General features: G+C 44.7%; 1 protein-coding gene across 1 annotated transcript in view; it reads right to left on the bottom strand.

The window, feature by feature from the left end:
- The window catches only part of CDH1 (cadherin 1), a 72,814-nt gene that overhangs the window by 24,310 nt on the left and 29,061 nt on the right, over positions 1-19,443 (bottom strand). Inside the window, exon 3 of the mRNA XM_090259512.1 lies at positions 396-637. Within this exon, the coding sequence (XP_090115638.1) occupies positions 396-637 (242 nt within the window). The remainder of the gene's footprint in view (positions 1-395; positions 638-19,443) is intronic.

The raw sequence follows: 19,443 nt of genomic DNA, 5'->3' as shown, positions 1-19,443 counted from the left end.
AAGCAACTGATTGATATTTCTCTCTCCCTTTCCCCCTTCCTCTCTAAAAGCAATGAAAAAATGTTCTCAGGTGAGGATTTAAAAAAAATAAAAATAAGAAGTTCAATGAGACCTATCATTCTCAATTGGGAGCTATTTTGCGCCCCGCCCCCACCCCCACCCCCGCCCCAGGAGACATTAGCAGTGTCTGGAGACATTTTTGGTCATCACAACTAGGAAAGTACAACTAGCATGTAGTGGTTTAAGACCAAGGTTGTTACTAGAGAGCACAGTGCACAGGACAGTCCCACAACAAAAAATTGTCCAGCCCCAAAACTGAATGGTGCCAGGTAGAGAAACCTAGATTAGGAAACAGACTGAAATAAAAGCTTTTTTCAAGAAACACTCCGACATACATGATGATGGTGGTGGTGGCGGCGGCGGCGGTGGTGGTTGTTGTGAACTGCTGCCTTCAGTGTCACCTCGGTGGATAGCTTCCTGCGGGTAGAGTCCCAGGCATGGACAAAAAAGCTCATCTCTGGAGTATGAAGTTGTAACGGCCGTTTGACTGTGAGCACACCGTCTGTGCCTACTTTGAATCTGGTGTCATCAGAAACATAGACGGTCCTTGGCTGACCGGTGCATCCTTCAAAACTCACTGCAGGGAATAAATCACAGGGATTAAGAAATTGGCCAGATTAAAAATAAGCGCATTCCTTCCCTAAAAAGCGAACTGGACTCACCTACCAAAAGCCTGACACACAAAATAAACACAAGCAAAGCAAACCATAGCCTGGTAACAGAACAATAAAGATATCATGTTCTTCACAATTAGAGGGGCTGATTTTTTTCCCTCAACTGCTTGTAAAGTGAAACAGAAACCTATCTAGAAAAATAACTTCTCCTTCTCAATAACAATAAAAGGGGCTTCTCCTTTTCAGATGGCTTTTTACAATATAAAAACAGACCTCTAAAGTAATGGAGACAGAACACCCACTGAACCCAAAAGTTAGAGACTATGGTACATTTAGATGCTGTGGAGAGACTACATTTAAATAAACAGTTTAGGTCCTTGGCTGGGTAACTCAGTTGGTTAGAGCGTCCTCCTGATACACCAACGTTGTGGGTTTGACCCCTGGTCAGGGCACATACAAGGACCAACCAATGAACGCATTAATAAATGGAAAAACAAATCGATGTTTCTTTATCTAAAAATCAATAAAATAAATAAATAAATAAATAGTTTACAATTCAATAAACAGTGGGAGCAAGGTGTACTGGTTGAGTATGGACTCTGGACCAATCTCCCTGGGTTCAAGTCCCAGTTCTGCTTATTAGGCTCTGCGACCTTGGAAGAGTTATAATCTCTCTGTGTCTCAGTCTACGCATCTATAGAAAGAAGGTTGTTTTTAGGCACAAGACCACTATATTAAAGTTTGTTAAATAGAAATTTAAAAGCAAACATAGCTTTGGTTAATAATTTATTCAATCCGTGAGTATTCCACAAAAGACATTGGCAATTGTAGATATTTACTGAGTGCTGATTATATGCATATTATCTGAGACAAAGAGGTAATTCCTGCTTGCAGGACAGAATAAAAACTGATCACTGTCAGCGGGGGAGACAATGGAGGTTTCATAGTACTCTTTGCATACAGGCAAGTCAAAAGCAAAAGGCAGAGAAGAACTGCTTAGGTGAATGGCTTAAAAGACAAAACTAATTTTAAAAAAGACTTGTTATTAAAGTATTAAAACTTTAAAAGTGTTAATATCCAAAGCTGGAGAAGCTACGGTGAAAAGTGTCTACACTAAACATCAGAGTGTCAAAGGACTCATTCATCAGCTTTCCACTAAGCTATATGCCAGTAACTGTGCTGGGCATTAAGGGCAAAACTGAACAAGATAAGACGAGGCAACTGTTCTCACAGAGCTTATACTATGGTGGAAGAGATGGACAAATATCAAAACCAAAAGCTGAAGACAGCAATCAATGTTGGTGGATAGAAAAGAATTAAAGAGAGTACTACAAGAATGATAGTGGGGCAGGGAGGTTTGGGGAAAGTGTAACTTAGAGTGGATGGTGAGGGCAGGCCTCTCTGAGGTGGAGGCGTCTGAGCTGAGGCTTAAAGGAGCCAGCCTTGCAGAAACCTGGTTCAAGAGCCTTCCAGGCAGAGGGAACCATACATAAAACACTTCATTCTGGGAAAATTTCAAGTTGGCCTGTTTTCCTCTCTTCAAATAATTGCCCCTCATTCCTCCAGTGGAATTAATATTTTGTTCATGTGATATTTTTATAAAATTCCTGCTCTTGTGATTATTTTACACAGCTAGACCCTTCTACATTCGTGAAGATCAGGTCTCTGCCAGAAAGCCCTAAAGACACCCATGATGCCTGAGCTGCAGTTTTCATTTCTTCCACCAGGGGCCACCCTTGTAAATGCTTCTGAAGCCAACAGCCCCACCCTGGCCAGAGAAAATCAAACTGCTGGGCATGGGAAGGGAAGTAAGTAGCACAAATAGCCCCATTTTGAAGATGAAGAAACTGAGGCTCAAAGAAGTTAATAAATTTGCCTGACACCCTATAACTACTTTACAGCAGAGCTGGGACTAACTCTTAAAACAAGTTACTTAGTCTGAGGTTTGGCACTCCTTCAACCTGGAGAGAACTTTTTTCCTGGAGCCTTGGCTTTTCGTAAAGAAGATTTTTTTTGCCTCCTAGCTAGACTCCAGGGATGGTATAGAAATCTCAGCCCCCCTCATACAGTAGTTGGGTGTCTGCTACCTGGCAAATAAACTAAGCAGCCAAAACAAAAAGAACTATATTATTAGTTCAGCCCTGCCTGGTGTGGCTCAGTGGATGAGTGTCAGCCTGCAAACCAAAAGGCCGCAGGTTTGATTTCTAGTCAGTGAACATGCCTGGGTTGCAGGCCAGGTCCCCAGTTGGGAGTGTGGGAGAGGCAACCACACATTGATGTTTCTTTCCCCCTCTTTCTCACTCTCTTCTCTCTCTAAAAATAAATAAATAAAATCCTTTTTTTTAAGTTATTAATGCACAAGGGAGCTGGGTCCTTTTAATCATTCACCCAACCCTCCCTCCCAGTTGGTAAAAAACAAAACAAAACAAAACATCAAAACCATGCCCCCACCCTGATCCTCGCCTTTTAGGCAGGTTCTACAGCTCACTCCCCAAACTTAAGGTGGTAGAGTGGGGTGAGCACTGGAAAGCTGTAATAAATGACAGAAAGAGGGCAACAAGAAAGAGCTCACCTGAGTCTGTGACTGGATTATAACCCAGATTCTGCCATGTTTCATGCTGAGTGGACTTAGCAAAATGCTTAACCTCTCTGGGCCTCAGTTTTCTCTACTAGAACATGAAGGAGATCACCACTAATCAAGCCTACCTCCTTAGGGTTTTGTGAAGGTTAGCCAGGGAAGTGAATGTGAATCACATTTTGAAAGCAAAAAACAAAAAACAATGCAAGTCAAAGGAGATTATTATTTCTAGGCTTACAAGCTAAGAGACAAGTATTCACTAACTAAACAGAAGAGCCATAAAATGACAAGAGAAGTCAAAAAGAAATGCAAAGTCTTTAAAAGGGTGGGCAGATACTGCCCTCTAAGTCTAAAACAGGAATTTCTTTTCAAACTAGCACAAGATATTTTTCAAATAAACCTCCCCCAGCAGTTCACTCCAGCAGAAGTAATGGGGCAACTGGACTTTAAGGGGGCTTTTCACGTAAGCAAGGAACAAGAGCGGCCCTCGTTTATCACACTGCATTCCTTGCCCCACTTGGCTGGAATCTGGGCAGTGAAAGTTGGGATAAGCATGATTGGACTTGCCAAGGGTGGTGGCCTGAAAAAAATGAAAATGGTTTTGCACATCACTTAATGCAAGCCGTTTAACCTGCTTTGGGGCATCTCATCTTAATGGTGGCCAAGCCCCAACCTTTGGGAAGTGACAGAAGAAGTGTGGCCAATTGACAGCCCCAACCTGAATTTCTAGGTGCTCATTAAGATTCATTATCTTTCCCGGCAACCTGATCCTCTGGGCTGATAAACCAGAAATTACAGGACAGAGGGGATCTCCAGCCCTGGGAAGGCTCTGAGAAGCTTACTTCAAACCTGGCAAGGGCTGGCCAGTGACTAGGAGCCATTGTGACTGCTCATGCCAGCATGTGGGAGAGTGAACAGGAATGGCAAGCTGTTGAAACTAGAGGATCAGTACATGGGAATTGGGTGTATTTGAGTATTTTCACAATAAAAAAGTTAAACAACAATAAAGCCAGCCCTGGCTGGTGTGGTCAGTGGATTGAGCGCTGGCCTGTGAACCGAAAGGTCACCAGTTCAATTCTGGTCAGGGTACATACCTGGGTTGCGAGCCAGGTCCCCCGTTGGGGGCGTGTGAGAGGCAATCCGAACAATGTTTCCCTCCCTTCTCTCCCTCCCTTACACTCTCTCTAGAAATAAATAAAATCTATAAAAATAAATAAATAAATAAAGCCAGCAAAGGACTAAGTATTCTTTAAGTCGGCATGTCCTCCTTTCTTAAACTTGTCATTTGGTCACTTGGCCTGAAAACCAAATCCCAATGACAAAAGCCAAGAATCCAATAGTTATCTCTTAAGGGGAAAAATCTTTTCACTGCATTACTATTATTATCACCATCAAAAACTACAATCTCAAGATGAAAAAAGAAAAAAAATTAAAAATAAAACTACCTCAACTAATAGTTGCAACTACATTTGACTAATTTTTAAATATTTTTATTTTTAGAGAGAGGGGAAGGGAGAGAGAAAGAGAGAGAGAGAAGCATCAATGTGTGGTTGCCTCTTGTGCACCCCCAACTGGGGACCTGGCCTGCAACCCAGGGATGTGCCCTGACTGAGAATCAAACCGGTGACCCTTTGGTTCACAGGCCAGTGCTCAACCCACTGAGCCACACCAGCCAGGGCTAGTTTTTAAATATTTTTAATGCATGTAGAACATTGTATTCAGCTCTGTCCTAAGCACTTTACAAATATTAATCCCAGAACTCTAAGGGATTGGCACTATCAGTATTCCTTTTTTAAGATGGGGAAATTGAGGCAGCTAGTGAGTAGCAGAGCTGGGATTGGAACCCAGGCAGCGTGAGAGCTCAGGTTCCTAACCACTCTTCCTTGTGCCTCTCTCTACAAGCCAGACCCCTGGAAGTGATTTAACTTTCCCACCTCCCATCCTCTGCGTAGGCATCACAATCCCCGTTTTCTTTGCCTAAATTATATGATGTTGAGTTAAGGGGCTGAGCTGTTCCCATATGCAAAATGGGAATATGCTTTCCAGCAATAATAAAAAGGAATATTTAAAGAAAAAGAAAAGCATTAAAAAGGCATTCCAGGACAGTATGGAATTCTACACACCAGGAGGTTAACAGCAATTTGGGTGGAGGTAGGTGGGGGTAAGACTGAAAGAAGAGTGGTTGGAGGAGAAGTAGGAGGGAGGCAGTTTTCTTTTTATTAAACATATTTTCCTTACACATTTTTGCATTACATTGCATGTCACAATTACAATGAATTACTTTTTAAAATGACAAAAATAAAAGAGGCTTTTTAGAAAGTATCTTTAAACACATTGTGATTTTGTGTTATTCAACCTGTAAGCATCCCATTTTCTAGCTCATTTGGCCAAAGTAGCAGCTTTCATCAGAGGACGCTGGAAGAGATGACTGAAGTTCAAATACAGATTAAACTCGTGAAGAGCGCTGGGTCCTGGGGCAGGCTTTGAGCACTCAGCAGCATTCTTTGCTTAGAATTGCCATCATGCCACAAACAGCCCAGCTTTAAGGATTGTTCTCCCACCCCCGCCCAGCCCCGTAACTGGAATGCGAATGGGTAGGAACAAAACAGTCTGAAAAGCCTCTATATATTTGGATGTTGAGATTTTCGGATGGGGCCTGCTATCAAAGCCAGCTAACTATAGTTGAGTTACTTGGTAAGTAGAGGGATAGCCCAGTCTCGTAAGAAGCAACTATTTGAAAGCAGTGTCTCCCCACAGCACACACAAAGGCGTGCATTATGGATTGTTTCCCTCTTGTCAGCACGGCTTTCCCACAGCGAATACCAAAGAACACGGCATTTAGCTTAAGTTCAAGGACCGTTTGAACTTGAGTGCGCAGCCTCAGGAAAAGTCATGTGACTTTTCTCTTCCCAAGGCGGAGGGCTAGATCAGGGATCCTTCTGAACATCCTGGGTAGTCACACTGCCATTGTGTACTCTAAACCCATGGGCTTCGGTTTCTAACATAAATAGTGAAGATAAAGGCAAGAATTTTAACCTGATGGACGAAAGGAATCCTGGGAAGATAGACATGTCTCACTTAGTTAGGCAAGAGTTTCTTTTCTGCTGGTTAGGAAGTGTTTACAACTCCAACCAAAAACCTGTAATTCTCCATAGCTACCCCTACCTATGAAATTTCTTTCTAGGTTCCACTTTCTTTGATGGCACTGGGCAATTCGGGAACATCTTCCTTGGATGGGTGTCCACAAAATTATCGAACATTATGAGTTTATTGAATATCCATGCTCAGCAGGAAATATAATTTTACGTTAAAAAGTCGGAGGGAAGTCCTCCAGTTTGTCCATCCTTGAGGATGTTGAGGAGATTCAAGCTGCACCAGGAAGACTGTCGTTTTAGCCCCAGTAAGTCTCAAACTGTATTTGTCTATTTGCTACTGAGAACTATGAACAGAACACAACCTAATAGCCTTACTAGATACAGCGGCCTGGGCTGTAGGAATTAAGCAGCCCTAGCTTATAAATGAGGAAACTGATGCTCGAAGAAGTCTTACAGAAGAGACCTGGCCAGGCCACACAGCCACCCAGTGGCAGAGCCTGTGGCCTGCTGCCACTATCAGGACTTAATCACCAGGCAGCCGCTTAGTATTGATAAACCATTTTGCAAGAAAATTACTACTTGAACGGATACCGGAAGTTAGTTCACACAAAAGACTAGGACAGGTGGAGAGTAGCTACAATAATAACAGCAAAGTTTCGCGTCTCCATTTCCCCCTTAAACACACTCCCTCCCCTCTCTCCTTGAATGAAGGCTGCTGTCCTTTGGAAATCCAGTTCCAAGCCTCAGAAAACATTTACAACAGTCAGAGGCCAAGTGAAAGAGAAAGTATTAAACTTCAGATTCAAGAATGTTCTCCTTCAAGTCATCACCATGTTACATTAGCTAAAATAAGTCAGAGTTCCTTAAACCCCAAACATTTCTCTGGCAAAGATAAGCAGCTTGGAAGATTATGTTGCATAAGCAGAACTCAGACGTGCATCCACAAAGCCCGGGTGGTGGGCTCCAGGGCTGTCATTGCCTCTGGCGCCCACACCCAGTCAGGTCTCCCTGGTTGACAGGTGGCTCTCAGGGGACCCTGGGGGTGGGACGTTCACTCTCATGAAACTTAACTGAGGTTTTCCTCCCAGCCTCGCCACTCAACGTGTCCTTGTCCAGAACGAATTTTAAGTGGTCTCTGTCTTTACTTAACCTGCACGCAATTAACACGTGTCAACAATGCCTGGGTAGGAAGCAAGGAGCAAAGTCCCCTTTACTACTGTTTTCCATTAAAACAGATGGAGGTGGAGGGCAGGGCAGTGTCACTGCAGAGAGAAAACAGCGAGGTTACAGGTAAAGGAAAAAGTAGCCTAGGCCCCCGCGAAGGGGAGTCCCCAAGGACAAAGGGGTGATGCAGCACCCTTGCCCTCCCACCCTTTTGTTTCAAGGTCATTCATGCCATCTGGGTCACTCGGGCCATGTGTTTTTGCTTCCCAATCAGCATTTTTGCTTGGGCTAACACTATTTTAGTTCTTGAACAGCAAACACCGTGGAGGTTGATCAGAATCAGCCCAGTAAAAAGGTCATAAATGGCACTTGTGGAGTTGGTTAAAAGCCAGTGCAAACACTTTTATAGTTTTACATTTGTGTAAATGGGGCCACACCAATTTAGGTTCAAATCCCAGCTGTGTTTTTTATACGCCACTGTAGGCAAGTTATTTTGTCCTCCCTTGAGCATCAGTTTCCCCATTCTTTGAGGGGTTGCTTCAAGGATTGTTTCAACAAAAAAATATTTTAAGATTTTATTTATTTATTTTTAGTGATGAGGGAAAGGGAGGGAGAAAGAGGGAGAGAGAAACATCAACATGAGAAGCACTGATTGGCTGCCTCTCACAAGCTCCCCGTTTGGGGACTGAACCACAACCTAAGCATGTGCTCGACCAAGAATCAAACCAGCGACCTTTCGCGTTGTGGGACATCATCCAACCAACTAAGCCACATCGGTCAGGGCTCTTCAATGAAATATTGACTGAGCTCTTACTCTTTGCCAGGCATCACTGTAAGGCCAGCAGTGTACAGAGCAATGTTCCTGCCCTCACGGGGCTTATATTCCAGTGTGGGAAGTTCAAGGGCCTAGTCAAGCACTGCTCACCTGCTGCTCACCTACTATAGGCTGGGCCCTGTCCTCTACTGAAGACCCCAGCATGAACACAACACGTACTGATCCCTGACCTCCTGGCGTTGACATTCTAGTGGAATGAAAGTAATGTTAGCACGGGGATCCCGCACAGGCCTGTGAGTGGTGAGATGAAGGCTCCTGCTCCTTCTGCGTAAAAGGGCCTGGCCTCCCCATTCCCTTTGTCCGCCTTCAGATCAAGGCCGGAGAAGAACTGCTCTAAGTCACTTTCCATCCCAGGCCTCTCTTGGACTGTGCAGAAATGGGCCAGCGCCCACTGATCAAACCTCACCTAGTTGGCTCTCAGTATTCCTGCCTGGCTGGGGCTCCAATGGCTCAGCTGGGACTGCTTCTCTGCTCAAATCTGAGACCAAGGGCTTTGCTTTAGTTCTCCAAGGCGGACGCTAATGCCAAGGAATCTCACCTGAATTTGTTCAAAAAAGGGAAGAGGAAGAAGCAATGGAACTCCACTCTTACAGGGAGTCGGCATCTGTGTGTGTGTGGTTGCAGCGGGGGGGGGCTTCTTCCCTGTCCTAGCAAGGAAAACTGGTTTGGTTTCATCAAAAAGAACAAAGAGAATGCGGAGGCCCTCTGGCTTCCACACTAAATTGGAGTTTTACTGTCCCAGCTTCTGGTTGCATGTTAAATACACAAACACCTAACCTGTCTGCCTAAACACAGAAAAGATTATTGATGATTCCCATGACCTGGAACCCAGGAAACATTCCTGTGGCCAGGTTGGGCAACTCTGGGAACTGTTTGCTTATTGATTAGAAAGAAAAGGCCCTCTCTTACACCAGAACATCTGTCCACTTTTTCTTTCTGTTGCGTTTCCCAAGGCCAGGTAGGGTCCCATGCTGGAATTCCAAAGCAACTGAACCCCTCCCTCCTTCCAACTGCTGCTGACCCCCTCAGAGGAGGGGCAGCCGATGGGCCTGAGGTGGGGGACTGGGTCCCAGGTCCTACTTAGGAGGGTTCTTAATTGCTCACTTGTGAAATAAAGCACCTTAACCAATAAACCTGAACATCATTTCCAACACTAATACCAATGCATGAGAGAAACATCAAAAGGTTGCCTCTCGCATGCACCCTGAATGAGGACTGAACCCACAACCCAGGCATGTGCCCTCACCGGGAATTGAACCAAAGACCCTTCACCTTGCAGGATGACACCCAACCAACTGAGCCATGCTAATCAGGGAACTACCATATTTTTAAGGACCTTCTTCCTCAACATTGTTCTTTCTCTACCATTTGCCCATTAAACAACAATTTTTTAAAAATCAACCTAGTTATTAGAATGCATAAAATATGGTATAGCTACTCAGCAATAAAAGTGGTAACTGCAATAGTATAAGATGAACTTTAAAAGCATTATGCTACATGAGAGAAAAAGACAGGAGACTACCAGCTCAGGAGAATTGGTCTTAGTCTGGAGCAAGGCCCATGCCTGGGTGGCTCAGTTGATTAGGGCGACAATCTGATACACCAAGGTTGCGAGTTTGATTCCTGTCCCATCAGGGCACATACAAGACTCAACCAATGAATAAACACATGGAACAACATCTTGATGTTTCTCTCTCTCTCTCTCTCAAATCAATAAATTTAAAAAACAATTTAAGTGCACAAAAGAATACGTATTCCATTTATATGAAAACCAAAACAGCTGTTGCCTGGAGCCAGGAGTGGGTGTGGGGCTTGGTTGCCAATAGGCACGAGGGCACTTGTGGGGTGATAAAAGTATTCTAAAACTGGATTGTGGTGATGGTCAGACAGCTGTGTGCATTTATAAAAATCATCTCACTGCACACTTACAGTGGGTAAATCGTATGGTATGTAAGTCACATTTCAATGAACCTGTAACAAAAAGTAACTAGGATTTTCTTTGAGGAGAACCCCACGAGTCAAAGATCCATGGTTCAAAAAAGACATGATCCATGCACCCAATATTGCCAAGGTCAGAATTATGAAAAAGTAGGGAAGGAAAAGAGAAGCCATAAATAATTCTTAATTAACAATAATTAGAAGAGTAAATAAATATCCAACATAATGAGAGTCATTATGTGCAGGGATCATGCTGAGCTCTTCACAAACACTGACTCCTAAAGTGCTGGGAAGCAGGTGCGGTTCTTTAATCCCCTTGATGCCAATGAGCCCGAGGCCCAGAAAGGCTAAAGTCATTTGCTCAAGGTCACACAGCTAGTCAGTCTCTGAAGTAGAATTCACAACCAGAACCAACTAGCCAATGCTGGTTTAGCCACTAGGGGTACAACTGCTCGGCCCTGAGGCAGGAGAAGCTCTGCTGGTAGTTCCGAGCAACAGAGATACAGGAAAATCCATGCTGGGCACACGGGTAGTTTGCCTAACACCACAGACTTAATTCTCTCTAAAAAAAACACAACCCTGGTAAAATATGCGCAATCTGGGGGCAGCATTTCCCAAGCGCTAGCTGACACAGAAATATGCTGACAATGGCTGTGGACATAATGAAAAGCTGTCATGGCGTTCAGAATTTTGGATCATTCAGTAACTCGGGATCAAAGCCTGGAAATCTCTTCTGTAACACAAAGAACAAACTGTGAGGCCTGCACCTTGTCCAAATGTGGGTTTTGCTAGAAGAGCTTGGGCTCTCTGCCTTTGACACGTGGAACGCCTAAAACAGCCCAAAAGAACAGCTGGAAGCCCAAGCTTCAGAAGTTAGGCATTTCCCGGAGTCTCCAGGTCACATGCATTTGCAGATGACTCCAAAACAAGTGCTCACTTGTCCAATGCGGCTTACAAGAGGAGGCTTTCTCTCTCTCAGTGGATGCGACCACTATTTTTCATTATCAAGAACAAATAAGCATTGATGTGAAAAGCAGCTGCTTCCAAGAGTGTTTTTGCTAAATCTACTCAACTGACTCAAAAGGTAATTTGCTTGGCCCCCATAACCAATCCTGCATCCCCATGAGTCCCAGGAAAAAGCAGAAGTATCTTAGACTGGGGTTTCTCACTCCAAAAATTCCAAGTGGGTAAAAAAATTAAAAAGAAGAAGAAAATAACATAAAGACCAACCCACAGTTCCAGACATACACTTTGGCATACACTGGGCTACAGCCACCAATGCCTGTAAGATGTCATGGCAGAGTTGGTTGCTGCCATCACAAGGACCTGTGGAACCTGTCCCAGTAGCGGTTCCCAAACTTAGTTTCCTGGTTGCAGCTCTTACAAGACTCGGTGATCATGTGGATGAAAAAGGGGCCACATACTAAATCTGACAAGCTCAGGGGAGGCCTGCATAGCAGGCCCTACAAACTCAGAGACCTAAAGGAACCACAGGGGACGGACTGAAACAAAAACTTCCCAAAAGCTAGTTAAGGAGGGTAGTGATGTCCTAGGCCAGCATCTTCCTCAACAAAGGTTGATCTTTATCTTAACTGAGCCTGCCCTTTTCCATAACAAACCTTTGAAATATCAGAATAATTTCTTTTTCTTTTTTTTTCTTTTTTCTTTCCAGAGTAATTTCCTTTTTCTAGACCCCTCAGGGCACAATCACTGCACCAAAACAAGGGACTACAGAGCCCCTCATTGTTATTGCTATCCTGTTAATTGTTAACTGTTAACTATCCTGTACACCCCAATATAAAAGACGTAGGTGTCTATTCCTTTTACTTTTTATCCAGTCTGAGTGAGATATCCCCTCCTGCACCCCCTTCCCTTTCTCCCGCCTCCCTAATCTATTACCAATGGATTTAATGCAATCCCCTTATATCTCCTCCTTTGATTGTAATGTATAAAACAAGGCGCAAAAGTGCCGTTCTCCGGAACATTTTCTCACTCCATTGAGATTTTTGTTTCCCAGCAATTGTCATCAGTGTGGCTCAAATAAACTTCACAGGTCTGGATGTTGCTTACATAGACAGTCCCTTTACCTGGCCTCTTCCTACTTCCAATGTGATCAAAACCTGGAAGCTTGCACACAGGCAAAATGTACAAAGTTATTCACTAAGGTAGTAAGTAGCCAAACATGAGAGACGAACCAAGCATCCATCAATAGGATTAGCTAAATAAACTATGGAATTTTCCCACCATGAAATACTATGTGGCTATAAAACAAATAAGAAGGCTTTTCATACACTACTGTGGAATAAACATAATGTCAGTTGATAAAAGCAAAGTGCAAAGCAGTGCAAAGGGGTTAAGCATGTATGTTCATATTTGCTTATATTTGCATACAGAAATGTTGATTTTTTTCAGCCATATAAACATATATTTACTCATAACTTTTTAAAAAATTGTAGGGGACCATATGTAAATTGCTCATTATTTATTCTATGGGAGAAAATTTTACTTTACAAACACTCAGAGGATTTGTGCCAGGCGACCCCAACCCCTCTGAGAATCTTAGCAGCCCAGGGTGCAGGAGTCTATATGGAGGGACCCACGTGCGTGTTGGGACAGAAGAGAGGATGACTCACACATGACAAGAGAAGAAAGGAGTGTTACGGGGCACAGGTCTTGGGGGAGGACTGCTGTCAGAAGGTCTAGTAAGAAGGCTAGATGGCAAATCGGGTGACAAGATTCTCTTTGGGGTTTGTCAGAAAGACGAGTGTTTGGGGACAAGTGCCCTTCGTTCATTCTGGATTGGTTTTCTCATTTGTAACACAGAGGCTCAAAAATGTGGGGTTCAAAGGCCTCCTTGGCAAGTAGAACCAGTACGACTCTCGTTTTTGGAGGGCACCCTGACATGTTCATATATTTTACAAGCTTCCATTCTTTCATCTGGCAGAGCTCATGCCTAGGACCTCATCGCACAGATGGACTCCACGTGCCGGAGGACACACATGCAGAAGGACAACAGATGCACAGTCACCGAAGGCTCGTTTTTAGTGGCAAAAGAGAAGCAACACTGATGGAAACTGGTAAAACACTCAGTGGGCACTCACTTAGTAGTGTGACCGGTGTGGCTCAGTGGATTGAGTGCTGGCCTGTGAACTGAAAGGTTGCCGGTTTGATTCCCAGTCAGGGCACATGCCTGGGTGGCAGGCCAGCTCCCCAATTGGGGTGTGCCGAAGGTAACCAATCATTGTATCTCTCGCACATCGACATTTCTCTCCTTCTCCTTCTCCCTCCCTTTCCCACTCTCTAAAAAATAAATAAATAAAATCTTTTTTAAAAAAGAGAAAGAAAAAATGCAGAAATTGAAAAAATGAGGTAACTGTTAAAAAGCATCAAACAAACCCAATACATTTAATTTTTAAAAGAATAAATCTATGTGTAATAATATTGGAAGAACTAGCTTGTCTTTAAAGAAAGCAAGATGGGGTAGAGAATGTGCTTAGAATACCTTCAGGATACAGAAATTGGTAACACTGGTTGTCACGAGAGGTGACCTGCTGATGGAGGGAGTAACAGGAGGAAAGGAGACCTGCTTTTGTATTCTTTGGTACCATTTGAATTGGTTTGTGTTTGCTTTCCTATCTTCATATAAACAGTTTTCTTTAACAAGAGGGTTGAACTGGAGGAGGGCTAGTGTTGAGTTGACGGACTTCAATGGGCAAAGCCTCCAGGCAGGATTCCAAAACCCCTAATGCAGACCTCGGCTGCATTATCAGAAATAAGACACTCGGATATGGGAGGCTACATGGTCTTGTTCTGTCCAATTCTATTTGTGGTTTGATAAGCACATCCTCAGGGTTACAATCTAATGATCTAAATAACGAATGCTGTTTCTTTCCAAGGGTCACACTTTAAGAGGAACATTGACCCATGGCACTGGTCCAGAGGCAAAGGGGCAAGGATGATAAAGTTGCCCTCTGCAGAGTGAGGGACAGACTGGAGAAGAAACAGACCAGAAGTACACTCTCCTCAAGCAAGGGTGACTCCTTCTAGAAGGGTCAGTCAGTGACGACGGCATCAGAGGGCAAGACATGGGCCAGTGAAGAGTAGAAACAGCAAGACCACGAAGGAAAGAAGGAAATGTCTTCTGCTCAGAGCTGACCCCAAACAGATCTGGGCTGGCTGCCAGCCAGCCTCCCCAACAGCCCTCACTCAAGCTGCTTCCGAACAGCACCGAGGTTTAGTGTGGGTCCCTGCAATCCGGGTAGATCTGAATTTCCACTCAGCTGTTCCTCCAACTAGCTGCAGGAAAGTTAACCCTGTTCTCAGTTTCCCCTTTCCTACAATGGGGGAAGATGAAGAGTTTTTATCAAGGGCTCAGCCTTGATATGTGGTTAACCAGTCTTGCTGCTATTATTGTCATATTATAGATTTGCAGAACTGGAAACTTCTGCAGCTCCCTCTGAGGCCACCCTTCTGGGGAGGCAGAGCCCTAAAGGGCTCCCGCTAAGAACTAAAATTCTATCAGTGCCTCATCCACACACCCCTTTTTCACACATCTCCACGATCTGCCACTCCCACCTTTGGGTGTGGTGCCCTAGCCTGTGGGGCAGGCTCTTAACTTGGTGAATTCAATTATCTCCCACCTCTCCTTATCAAAGTTTTGGTACCTCTCAGGCCACCTGGAAGCCTCTTCTGTGGCCATATAAGGAAGTTTCCCACATTACTGTTCCATTTTGCCTGACCATCTTCCTGAGGACTTAGCGGCTGTACCTCTGAACTGAGCCAAGGTTCTGGGTCTGTGAATAGGAAGGTGAGAGCCCCCTGGAATTATGAGTAAAGATGTGGACACCTGTGGGAGGCTCCACGGCCTTTGAGTCTTTCTCCAAGGGGTCTGAGATCCCAGGAGAGGAGCTCTGGACCAGAGGCACACTAAGGGCTTAAATTTGCATTCTGGGTGTTGGGAAGGAGGAATAGAGAATAAACGAGCTCAAATGAGGCCACAAGTGTTACAGAGTAGGGCTCTCCCAAAATTCCCAGAGCCTGTGTGTTGGGGGATTGGGAAAGGGGGACAGCTTTTAAGATGCCTTTGCATGACTATGGCTATAGTAGATAGTGTCTTAGTTATGTAAATGACTTTGGTTCTTCCAAGGCCGCAAGGAGATGGGAGGGGTTTTGACTATGGAATGGTGCAGAAAGAGCATACAGGGCTTGCGCAAGGTTCTGTGAATGGTCAGAACTGGTTGCCGCGCCTGCTGCATCACGGGACACGGCCAGGAATTTAAAAATAGGCAGTAACCATTTTAGTAAAAGAGGAGAGGAGATCCGCATGGTTTGCAAGGAAGGCAGAAGAGAACTCCATGCAGCTTGGAAAGGAAAGAGAGTACTCCGTGCGGCCTTGAGAGGAGAGAACACCATGCAGCTTTGAGAAGAGGAGAACTCCATGCTGCTTTGAAAGGGAGAATACCATGTGGCTTTGAAAGGGCAAAGCACATGTTTTCCCGGACTGCTATATGGAGGCTGATGACATCGTACCCCAGATCCTGAAGGAGACAGCTGACAGATAAGGGATGGGGAACTTCTGGGCATGTTTTTGGCTTCTAGCCTTTTGGGGAACAAGGGAAGTGCTGGGTCCCATGGGAGAACAGGGCTCTGAGCTGAAGGGCTCACTGTCCTCCCCAGGTTGGAATACTGTAAAGACCTGTTTTCCTCAACACTAGTTGTTGGGTTTTACACCAAGGCGTCACGTGAAAGAACCCCCTTTCGCTAACACAAGGACTGGTTGTTTCTGATGCCTCCCCAGCTTCAGTCCCTGAGCACCCGCAGAAGTAACTCCAACCCTCCTGCTGCTAGCATGTTTTGAGTGCTGTGAATAAAAACAAAGCACAGGTAAGGGGTGAGGGCACAGGGGTCAAAATGGGAAGTGGGAAAAGAACATGGAGACAGGCCAAGAACAGACACTCCCGGCACCACAGACCCCATTCATCTCTTGATGCCTGGACCACTACAGTAGCCTTACAGTTTCCCAGTTCTGGCCCAGATCCCTACAGGCTGTTCTCTACAAAGTAGACCCAGTGAGCCTGTTACACCCCCAGTTAGATAATCATGTGCCCCTGCCCAGCTCACAGCCCTCCATAGGTCCCCATTTCTCTTGAAAGAAAAACATGACTCCCCGGTGGCCAGGCCCCGCCGCTTCTCTGACCTGACACAGAAGGCTGTCACCTCATTCCCTCTGCTCCAGCCAATATGCTGGATATGCTCCCGCCCCTCATCTGTCCGCTCTTCCCTCTGCCTGGACGACCTCACTCTTCCCCAGAGGGCCCCTCCCTCCTTCCCTTCAAGGTCACCTTTCATGCAGGCCTGAACAGCATTTCAAATAGCAACCCCTTGCCTCCAGCACTCCATCCTTACTCTTCTCCCCTGCTTTCCTTTTTCTCTACAACACTCAGCACATTATATATTTACTATGCCTAATTACTTATTATTACCTACTATCCTTCAAGCAGAACGTAAGTTCCATGGTGGCAGGGGCTTTGCTACATGTTGTGGTCATTACTGTAACTACAGCACCTGCACTACACCAGTGCTGAGCACTTAGCAAGTCCTCAATAAATATCTGTTGAATGAATAAATGGTGCCAGTATCTCCACCAAACATCTGGCCGGATCCCAAAGAGGCCCCAGATGGCCCCAAAGCCAAGAGCAGGTCCTTTATGTGAACCTTGTAGATGAGAGCCAGCAGAGGTGGGCACGCTGTCCAGAGGCCATGTCAGGGCCTGAGAATGGCAGCGAATTGGGAGCTTTGGAATCCTGGAGTTACACCCTCCAACGATGCTCATGAGACAGCATCCTGCTGGCGGGCTAGAGCTCCTTAGCCATCCTAATGATTTCATGCCTATGGTTACCAGTAAGTGACCAAGTGTTAACCCTATGGGAAGCACCGTTCAGAATCCGTTAATCCCCATGACAATCCTGGGAGGTGGGTACTGCAGCCCCACCTTACAAGTGACTAAACCAAGACTCACAGAGGTGAAGTGACTTGCCCAAGGTCATGCACCTTGCGAAAAGGCTGAGCTGGGAATTGAACTCAGGTCAGCCTGACCCCAAAGCCTTAACCTCCACATTGCCCTGCCCCTCTGATCTGTCAGCACGTATCCTCGCTCCCTGGTTCTCTCTGCCTTTTTTCTCCCTGAGCAAAGTCACCAAATGGGAGTGTCGGGTTCCAGGTGAGATGGCTCTGGGGCATCTCATTAAAGCCCACACTAGGTGGGAGGCTAAGGTGCTGATGAGGCAGGTGGCATGTCCACATCTGACAAGGTGCATGGAGACAGGTCTTTGGGGAATGCAACAGCACAGGAACTGGCTCTGAGAGCTGTAGCCAAAGTTGGCTCAACACCTTGGCGGGTAATGGGGCTCACTGGCCCTGGCAGAACCTGATAAGGCCACCTGGCCATCCCCAAAGGCCTTAATTTGCTTAAAGAAGAGTGTAATCTTTGAGTGTTAATTTCCAGAGAACTTCCTGCCTTCTGTCAAGGGGGCATGCCAGGGGAGCCAGGAAAGGGGGGAAAGAGCCTCCCAACCTTAATCAATTCCATGGAGAACCGTGCATTAACTAAACCCTGCAAGATAGGGAAAAAGCGTGCCATGGATGCCAGCTTTAATAAATACTTCTCATTCGTAATGTACCGTTTCTGCTGACTGGGCAGGAGATCAGACCCGTCAGACTACAGCTTTCTCTTTTAAACACCCTTTTAAGCCATTAGCTTAGGCTCATCTGGAAAGCCTGCCTGCCTGCCTTTGAATTACACAATACATCAAACTTATTTCAGGTGTCCATTTTCTTCGGCAGGTATGTGGCTGTGGTTTCCCAGAATCCCTTCAGTTTATGGGAAGCCTGCAAACCAAGGTTCTTCTGACAGCAGGGCCTTGGGAATCACCGCACAGTTTGAGGTTGTTTACTAAAAGCTCAGCAGCTCTGCTACCTAGAGAGGGAAATATTTCACTAATCTTTTTTTCCCCCCACATTGCATTTTTAAAAATTGAGATATACTTCACATAACATAAAATTCACCAATTCAAAGTACACAACATTAATGGTTTTTAGTTATTCACTATGTTGTACAACCATCATCACTCTCTAATTCCAGAACATGTCGATCATCCACCCCCCAAAAAACCACGGACCCATCAGCAGTCAGCCCCAATTCCTCTCCTCTTCCCCCAGCCCCTGGCAACCACTCATCTGTTTTCTGTCCCTGTGGATTTTCCTATTCTATAGATATTTCATATAAATCTAACCTTTTGTATCTGGCTTTAGCCTATTTGAAGTTCATCCATGTTAGAGCAACTGTCATTAGTATGAAATGAAAGTTCATTCCTTTCTACAGCTGAATGATATTCAATTTTATGCATATACCACATTTATCAGTTGATAAACATTTGGGTTATTTTCACTTTTTGGCTTCTCCAAATAGTGCTATGAACATTCATGGACAAGTTTTTGTGTGGACTTATGTTTTCGACTCTCCTGGGTAAACAGCTAGGAGTGGAACTGCTGGGTTGTATGGTGACCACATTCAGCTTTTTGAGGAACTGTCAGGCTGTTTCCCACAGCAGCTACACAAGTTTACATTCTCAAAAGCAGTAAATGAAGGTTCTAATTCCTTCACATCCTTGCCAACATTTGTCATTTTCTCTTTGTTTTTAAATTATAGCTATCCCAGTGAGTGTGAAATATTATCTTATTATGGTTTTGTTAATGATCTTTTAAGGAAACACGTCACCTCCTCTAGAACATCACCACCTTACAAACACAGCTTTGAAGGCAACCCTGGCTAAAGCCTTTGGTAGTGGTGGTGGTAGTTGTAATAATATTTATTATTAATAATAATCATAATAAAGGCAACAACTACTGACACAGCACATACTATGTGCAAGATTCATATTAATATTAGACATTTAATCTTCACAAAAACTATGAAGTGTTATTATCTCTATCAACAGGTGGAAAAATTGAGGCACCGAGGGGTTGAGTAATTTGCTCAAGGTCACAAAGAATACAAGTGATTAGTATAAAACTAGAATTACGAGTTCTTGACCACTATTGCTGCTTTCATGGATGGTTTCCTGGAACACAAAGTTTGCTGAGAAAGCCTGGAGGCAGCAC

This window comes from Furipterus horrens, unplaced genomic scaffold (genome assembly GCF_987537825.1).
Source record: "Furipterus horrens unplaced genomic scaffold, mFurHor1.1.pri manual_scaffold_13, whole genome shotgun sequence".
Taxonomy (NCBI): domain Eukaryota; kingdom Metazoa; phylum Chordata; class Mammalia; order Chiroptera; family Furipteridae; genus Furipterus; species Furipterus horrens.
Note: the sequence above shows the minus strand (reverse complement) of the source record. Positions and strands in the feature narration are given on the sequence as shown.